Source organism: Carica papaya, chromosome 6, assembly GCF_054855325.1.
Source record: "Carica papaya isolate Zhongbai chromosome 6, ASM5485532v1, whole genome shotgun sequence".
Taxonomy (NCBI): domain Eukaryota; kingdom Viridiplantae; phylum Streptophyta; class Magnoliopsida; order Brassicales; family Caricaceae; genus Carica; species Carica papaya.
Window position 1 is genome coordinate 16563138 of NC_142314.1, and position 8474 is coordinate 16571611.

Sequence of the window (8474 nt, forward strand, 5' to 3'; positions counted from 1 at the left end):
ATATTATATTTTTTTCATCTTTTTATATTATTTCAATTCAAATTGGCACCAGACCAGTATAGACTAGTTTTAAGATTTTAATTAAAAATAATATATTCCTAAGTCTACATATATATATATATAAAATAAAATTGAAACCAAAGGGTGTTCAAGTTTCAGTTTATATATATATATATATATGTATTGAAACTACAACTTAAAATGTTTTAACTTTCAGTTTTTATATACAATATATACATGCACATAAGCTTAAAAATAAAAAAGCTCTAGATTTTTTTTTTTAAAAAAATGAGCTCAAAATTTCATTTAGCTTCTGCCCTATCTTTTTAAAAATTTCTTCTTTTTTTCGGTTTACATTTCTTTGTCTTCAACATCCTCACTGTTAATATCCATGGCAGGAACAAGCAAGTTTAACCTGCAGCCTATACCAGTCCAAATAAAGACTATTTTTGAATACAGCTCAAGTTAGATGTTAGAATTTTTAACTGAAGAAAATTTAAATTTAAATTGACTCCAAAATTAATAATTTAATGTATTTTTAAATAAATTTACATATAAACTAATCTTTTGAAAATAAAATATCAGTAATATCTAAACAATAAATATTAAACTAAATCTCCTAATTATCATATGTTTTTTTAATATTTTTTATATCTATTTTGATTAATATAGAAATAAATAAAACAAATAAAAATTATTATTTTATTATTTATTTATAACACATATTTTTATATTTAATACTAAATTAGTTCAAGTGAAATATTTTACATATTTAAACACCAACAAGATGGTAAAATTTTCTGGGTCTAATTTTAATTATGGTCAATTTCAATAAAAAATAAAAATAAAAATTCGACAAGAATTGAACAAAATTGACTAATTTATTTCAATTTATTTTAATGAGATATAATATGAATATACATAAAAAATTATAAATTCAAAATAGATATGCAAAATGTGTTGAATTACCTACCCTATTCCTCCCACTTTTAATTTTATTTTTTAAATATACTCAAATTAATTAAATTTTATTTGATGAATATCTGATGCTATATATTTTAATATTACTTCATCATATCTTTTTATTGAGTATTGTAGTTGAATATTATTTTAAATTATATATTGTTTTTGTTCATATTTAATATTTTAACTTAATTTATTTAAATATTTTATAATTTTTTAAAATAAAAAAGTAAATGAAATAGGTAATTAATAAGACACTTTCTACCAATTTTTTATATAAGGGGTTATAAATTTATGTTTTTAGTAAGAATTAACGTACTCATTCCCGTGCCGATCCCTATCCATTCCCGCAGCTAGACTGCTAATTGCACGAAACGTTTCAGCAGAAATTGATTTCACGAAACGGTGACGTGTGTATAGGCAGCATCAAGTGTGATGCATTCATCGGCGAGCCCTTCTTCTTATCCTTTGAATTAGTCAGTTTTGGGAAATATGGCGACTCTGGCCGCAGGGACGCCATGGATGAGGGTCAGGGCTTTGCCAGAGCTTGCCCCTCCGTATCTTAGGCAATCTTGCCTTTGTTACTACAAGAACGCTGCAAGACGCGCCATCTCTGCTCGCATTCCGTGGAGGAATTTCTCAGTCTCTGCATCTTTATCTTCCAGCAATAACAAGGTTGAAGATGACACTCCCGTTAGAGTTCGTTTTGCTCCTTCTCCCACTGGAAATCTCCACGTTGGTGGCGCCAGGACAGCGCTCTTCAATTATCTGTTTGCTAGGTTTATTCCCTACTTTCTGTTACTCATTTTCCTCTTTCTTTAGTACTGTTTGGTTTTGAAATTAGAATATTTTGCCTTTTGGAATAATGATTGCAGGTCCAAAGGAGGGAAATTTGTACTGAGAATTGAAGATACTGACTTGGAGAGGTCTACTCGAGAATCTGAGGAGGCCATGCTTCAGGATCTCTCTTGGCTCCGTCTTGATTGGGACGAGGGTATTTCTCCTATTAATCTCCTTATACCTCAATTTCATTTTTCAACTGGAAACTTCTGCATTCGTACTCATTATTTGATGCGTACTTATCTCTTACTTTGGTTTTCTATGGTATCTGAACTGTAGGCCCTGGCGTAGGCGGAGATTTTGGTCCGTATCGGCAATCTGAAAGAAATTCCCTCTACAAGCAGTATGCCGAGAAGCTTTTAGACTCTGGTCATGTTTACCGCTGTTTTTGCTCCAATGAGGTAGTTTCTTCTAGAATCTCCTAAGTTATGTTTGCCACCCATTTGGATTTATTGCGGATTGGAAGCATGAATCTTCAAGAAATATAGAGAGAAGTACATGGACCCTTAAATTTTTTAATCAATTGATGGCAAAGAAACGATGATATCATAACTGTGATGAACCTTATGTCGATTCATTGATAAGTTTGATTGGTAGCTATTGGCATGGCATTATTTTTGTCAACAATTGTATCTTACTTCCACGTGTCAGTGAAAATGCATGTTGTACTTATTATTTTGTCCATAACTTCCCCAGGAACTTGAAAAAATGAAAGAGGTTGCAAAACAAAAGCAACTGCCTCCAGTGTACACTGGGAAGTGGGCCTCTGCTACAGATGCTGAAGTAGATGAAGAGCTAGGGAAAGGAACCCCTTATACATTTCGTTTTCGAGTGCCAAAGGAAGGAAGTTTGAAAATTAATGATCTCATCCGAGGCGAAGTAAGTTCTACTGATTATTGCTATTATGGTTGTTATTTGTGTTTATTTAGTCTAACTACCACAAAAGTACTATAGTGTTTAAAGATCATGACAAATTTGGCAGCTCTTACATAGATCTGCTGTCAACTGGTCACTCAACGAAAGAGTTTATGATTTCATTGCGATTAAACTGTACCAAACGTTTATGCACTAACTTTGACGGATAGTGTCATGAAGGTTAACTGGAACTTGGGTACGCTTGGAGATTTTGTTATCATGAGGAGCAATGGGCTACCTGTCTATAACTTTTGTGTTACAGTTGATGATGCTACTATGGCTATTTCACATGTTATAAGGTGACTAGAACTGCCACTTCAAATATTTAAAGAAATGTACTAGTTTTAAGTGTAAATAGTTTGCTAGTTTGAAACTTTTTTAAGTTTCAATTTGTTTCACGGGTGTTGCGCGCTCATTTTCCCCTCAAAACTTGTCTATTAGAGCAGAAGAGCACTTACCTAATACTCTAAGGCAAGCACTCATATATAAGGTAATGTTAGCATTTCTCTGCTCCCTTTTTGTGCTTTCCTGTGCTCCTAGAGATTCTGAATTCTTTTAAAAGCTGGATTTTGATATCTATTCATCATCCCTGGCAGGCTCTTGGGTTTCCGATGCCGCACTTTGCACATGTTTCTTTAATTCTTGCACCTGACAGGAGTAAACTCTCGAAGCGGCATGGTGCAACCTCTGTGGGTCAGGTAGGTAATTTTGATTTCTATTATTTACGTGTTAAGTAAATGTTGTAGTACGGGATGTTATTCGATTTCCTTGGTGAAGTGAAGTGTATAATTTTCAACAATTATGACTTTTTTTTGTCTAACAGTTCAGGGAGATGGGATATCTTCCTCAGGCAATGGTTAACTATTTGGCACTTTTAGGTTGGGGTGATGGCACAGAAAATGAATTTTTCACACTTGAGCAACTTGGTTAGTATCCTCATGTTTTTATAGTTCCTGACATGTATTTTTCTGTGAAAAAATTGTTGCTTGTTATTTTTGGTAGATGAGTGTCCTTTTTCTTTTAATAAGTTTTAGCTTCAGTAGATGAGTGTTCTTTCTCATGACCTAAGCCCAGGAAATGACTGGGACGATGGATTAGGTAGGCTTAAGGCTGCTGATACTGTAGTAAGCCTCAAAAATCACTAACTCATTGCTCACAGATAAAGCATAATAATTTGCATACATAATGCTGTCTAATCAAGAAGGGAAGTATTCTTAAACATGAAATTCTGTCGCAGCACGCATATACAATGTCATCTCAGTTTGTATTTCCATCCAATATGCATGGTCATTAAAAAACTTATTGAAGGTATATACTATTAGTTATATGTTATATGCTTGTATGTACTGATGTAAGGCATAATTTTAGCTCCTTATTTAAAAAAGGCATAATTTTAGCTCCTTGCTCAAGCTGTTTTCGAAGTAATCCTTGTTTCCTATAGGGTAGGATAGTTGAAGCATATTAATATACTACCTACAACTAATTGTCAGTTTATAATGTACTGCTAATATAATTGAGAAGTTATTATAAATAATAACTAAATTCTAAGAATTCAATAGAAAGTGAAAGGAAGCAAATTGTATTCCCAGTATATATTGTGGCAAGGTGTCCTTCTCCCAGATCCATGGTGCTTTTGGCTTGCTCGCAACTCTACAGTCTTTAACAGCAGATACACTTCCTACATTGAACTCTGGGAGAGGGTTATTTTTTTATGAGCCAAAGGACACGATCACTTTCGTGAAATTAGCATCTCCATTCTCCATAGAAGATGAGATGTTTTTGTTAAAAGCACGTAAACTTGTTTTTTGTTGGTCTTTCCTTCCTTTTTTTTCCTCTCTCTCTTGGCGGTTTGGTTTTCTTTGTATCTTATGGAGGATTTCTTGTTCTCCCTTGCTGTGATTTCATCTTTCTCAAGAAAGTTTTCTTCTTTTATCTGAGAAAACTCTTCTCTTTACTGAAAGTTCGGCAGAATCGTCCCTAAACATGAGACCTTTCTCCTTGTCATCAAATTATAGATAAGATATCAGCAGCCCTTAGGGCTCCAACAACTTAATAAATTTTCAGCAAATCAAGAAATGTCCATCCAGAACCTTCTAATTCTCTTCCCTCCTCAACTAACACAATAGAAATACCATATTACTACCACAAATGTTGTTTACATGGTCATTGACCAGCAATCACTGGAATGGTTGGAGAGATGAGATCTGGTTGATCTTGTCGTGACAGTTCTCCATGTGCTAGTCATAGGCAGGTACATGCCACCATTTTCCAGGATAAGACTTTGAAATCCGATGCCTTTCCCCCATCCTTCTTCCAAATGCCAGTGATTCAGAAGCTGGCAGAGGTCGGGATTGAAAGCTGGAGACACAAGGAGTCTTTTTGGTGGTGGTGACTCACTGCCTCTTGGCCAGGATTGGCTTGGATTGAGCCAGGAAGTTCGAGCTTCTCTTTCTCTCTTCTTTAGGTGTTGTTTCTGGTACGCTTCTTCCTCCTTCCTGCATTTCCAGAGGTGGTTGTCATGCTGGGGGTTGGTGGTTATGGGATAAGGTGGCTAGGTTCTGAGTACCAAGCCTTGGTACCAACCTTCTATCTATATGACTATTTCCTTTCTCTTTCTTGTTTGGTTTTGTGGAAGAAGAAGAGGATCCTCCTTTCTTCTTGCTTTAAAACTCCATCCCCCTTTTTTTTGAAAAATGCCCCTCTATCCCATGTATGCTATACATATTAAATATAAAAACATGATTTCTCCCAACTCATGTCAAATCACCCTGTTTACAATTGAAAAAATCTATCATTTTCTCAAAGAAGGTCCATAATAATTCTCCTAAAGGAATTTTCATTTGTATTTTTTTTTTTGCAATTTCTTACTTGAATAATCTTATGCAATTTACAGTTGAAAAATTCTCGATTGGCCGTGTTAATAAAAGTGGTGCAGTTTTTGATTCTATAAAGTTGAGGTAATTATAGAGTTTCAGTTTATATGATATTTGCTTGCTGTATAATTTCCAAGATTGTTGTTTTACCTGATGGTTTCCTAATGGTCTCTGTGAACTTAAGGTGGATGAATGGTCAGCATTTAAGAGCACTTCCATTTGAGAAGTTGACCAAACTCATTGGTGAACGATGGAAGAGTACTGGTATCCTGACAGAATCAGAAGGTCCATTTGTAGATGTGAGATTTCTCCCTTGTGCTTCTAAATGCATTGTACTTCTGATATTGATTTTTCAAATTAGCAGCTTTCCTGTTCTTTTGATGTCTGAGTTGGTTCTTTAATGGTTGTTTTAGAATGCTTTAACATGAACATGCTTTTTTTTTTCTCTCTTTCATTTAGTTGATTTACTGTTTGGAGAAGGTTTCTTTGAACCTCACTAGTTCTCGCATGCAGCATATCAATTTTTTGTTGGTCTATAATTTTGTATTAGGTTTCCCTTTGAAGATCTGAGACTTTCTATAATGTGGCTTGCATTTTAATTTTTCATTTCCCAGTGGCATGATTGCAGTATCTCAAACTGATATAGGACAAGAAAAGAGTAAGAGAGAACCAAAATTGAGGAAGAAATTAGCGCAGAAGGGAGAATAAGTAGGAGGAATTAACAGGGCGGGGAAGAAAGACTTACATTAGATTGGACAGAAAAAATCTGAAATACTATATAAAGAAGTGTTAACTTCATCATAATCGAAGATATTCACTGGCTTAATACCAATTTTTGGGGTACTAATTGGAGCGAAATTGAAAAAGCTACAACGATAAAGATAATATCACGACATCTGAAATCTTAATAATATTCGAAATCTATATATCCGTATGAAGAGCCAAATTGGGAAAGAAAAAGCCAAATAAACTAAAAATGTCAAATAATAATGATTACAAAAATATTTCATAGCACTAAAAAATTCCAAATTAAGATACTGCTCCTGCATATTAAGGATAAACAAATATAGGGTTGAATGCCATAGGGGGATTGCTATCCTTTTGATACGATAGGGAATCGTTTTGTTGTATGCCCAAAGTATTTTTAGGATAGAGAATTCCATTCCACATGATAGGGATTTGAGAAACAGATTTCTATTTCAGACTGCTTATAAATCTTTGTTTTCTTGCACCTAGTTGGTGCCTTCAATGATTTCTATTATCTTCTAAAAAAACAATTAATTAAATTGAAATTTTATATGAGAAGAAAATAATATAACAATAAAACAAAAAGTTTTTACTTAATGCCAATCAGAATTGAACTTCTGATAGTGAAGAAAAAATTAACCCATCATTTGAAATGTTATTTCATGGCAGAATCTGAGAGAGAAAAAAATCCTAGAAATAGTGGGGTGGAGAGAAATAATGGTGTTGTAAAGTTAACAAAGTTACTGTTTTTAATGGAACAAATTAGTTCCACGATTTTCATGAGCAAATTTGTTCTTTGATTTGATATTTTTGCACTATACTTAATTCTCTCTTTTTTAGCACCAAAGATAGGACAACCTTTTTCTTAAGTCCAACCCTGTAATTTTCTTGTTAATAAATGCTACCTAACTTCTAATTTTTGATAACAAACTCATGCATAATTTTATTGCGTGTGGTTATTCGAAACTTTTAAGTTTGTGCATGCATACAGGAGGCGGTGCAGCTCCTTAAGGATGGGATTGACTTGGTAATGGACTCGGACAAAGCTATTTCAAACTTGCTATCATATCCTTTGTTAACTACCCTGGCTAGGTGATCATTGAACTTCTTGTTCTTCACTTTTAATGTAATTTTGCGCAGAAAATATGGCATTATTTTTAAGATGGCAGGACTTTGTCCCTTTTGTATATTTCAATAAAGGGGAGAGAAAGCAATATTTTATCTCGGCCTTAAATTTGTGGTTGCTTAAAGATGAAAGGAGATGGTTGTGTAGTAGCTTTATGGTTTTATTTTTTCAGAAAAGCATTACAGTCTTTGATATCTGGTTAAGCAGGGTTATATGTCACGATTATCATGTTTTTATTAATTTTCTTTGCTCGATCTCCAGTTCTGAAGGTAAAACTATTGTGGAAGACAAGCTGTCTGAAGTTTCGGCAAGCCTTTTAGCTGCCTATGACAGTGGTGGACTCATTGCTGCACTGGAGGAAGGGCAGTCTGGCTGGCAGAAGTGGGTGAAAGGCTTTGGAAAAGCATTGAAGCGCAAGGTGGGTTTTTAAGAGCACTTACAGTTCCTCATCAACCAAAAGAATTAAGTAAGACATATCCTGTCCAAGGGTCATTGAACTGATAATTTAGCCTATTTGCATTCTCATGGCAGGGAAAATCACTTTTTATGCCTCTTCGGGTTCTGCTAACTGGAAAACTTCATGGCCCTGATATGGCTGCTAGTTTGGTGCTGCTCCATAGAGCTGGAAGTTGTGGTGTGATTGCCCCCCAAGCTGGGTTTGTCCCATTGGATGAAAGGTTTAATATGCTCAGGGAAGTGGACTGGAATGCATTTAGTGAGGATCAGCCAGTTTTGACATCCGCGACCGGCGTATTAAATTAAAAATTGACGGATTTGATTAGTTATTTAGAAATACAGACTACGTGTCTTCATTTGTTTGTTGTTATTATTATTACTTTTATTTCGAAACATGGTTTTGTTTTGCAGCCATCTCATTTAGTATTTATGAGCTGACAAGATCTCATTTTGCGTTGAATGGTTACTGTGCAAGAATGTTGTGAGCATTTCTTTATTCATGGTTGGAGAGACAATCTGCAATGAGATTATTTGATGCATTTATGTTTTATTAT

At 34.3% G+C, this 8474-nt stretch overlaps 1 protein-coding gene across 1 annotated transcript; it reads left to right on the forward strand.

The window, feature by feature from the left end:
• The first annotated feature begins 1323 nt into the window (after positions 1-1323).
• Positions 1324-8380, forward strand: ERS (glutamate tRNA synthetase). The gene is made up of 13 exons (XM_022056083.2): positions 1324-1742; positions 1839-1957; positions 2083-2204; positions 2500-2682; positions 2899-3017; positions 3160-3208; positions 3315-3416; positions 3542-3644; positions 5612-5675; positions 5776-5890; positions 7330-7430; positions 7726-7882; positions 7996-8380. The coding sequence occupies exons 1-13, from the start codon at positions 1456-1458 to the stop codon at positions 8224-8226; spliced, it is 1752 nt and encodes a 583-aa protein (XP_021911775.2). The 5' UTR covers positions 1324-1455; the 3' UTR covers positions 8227-8380.
• Positions 8381-8474: the final 94 nt, after the last annotated feature.

What these genes read in the sequence shown, in the direction of transcription:
- ERS (XM_022056083.2), top strand. Translation starts at nt 1,456, where the DNA reads ATGGCGACTCTGGCCGCAGGGACGCCATGGATGAGGGTCAGGGCTTTG. An exon ending in ATGATCTCATCCGAGGCGAA is followed by an intron (nt 2,683 to 2,898) that starts GTAAGTTCTACT and finishes AGTGTCATGAAG; the next exon opens with GTTAACTGGAACTTGGGTAC. An exon ending in TTGTTAACTACCCTGGCTAG is followed by an intron (nt 7,431 to 7,725) that starts GTGATCATTGAA and finishes CTCGATCTCCAG; the next exon opens with TTCTGAAGGTAAAACTATTG.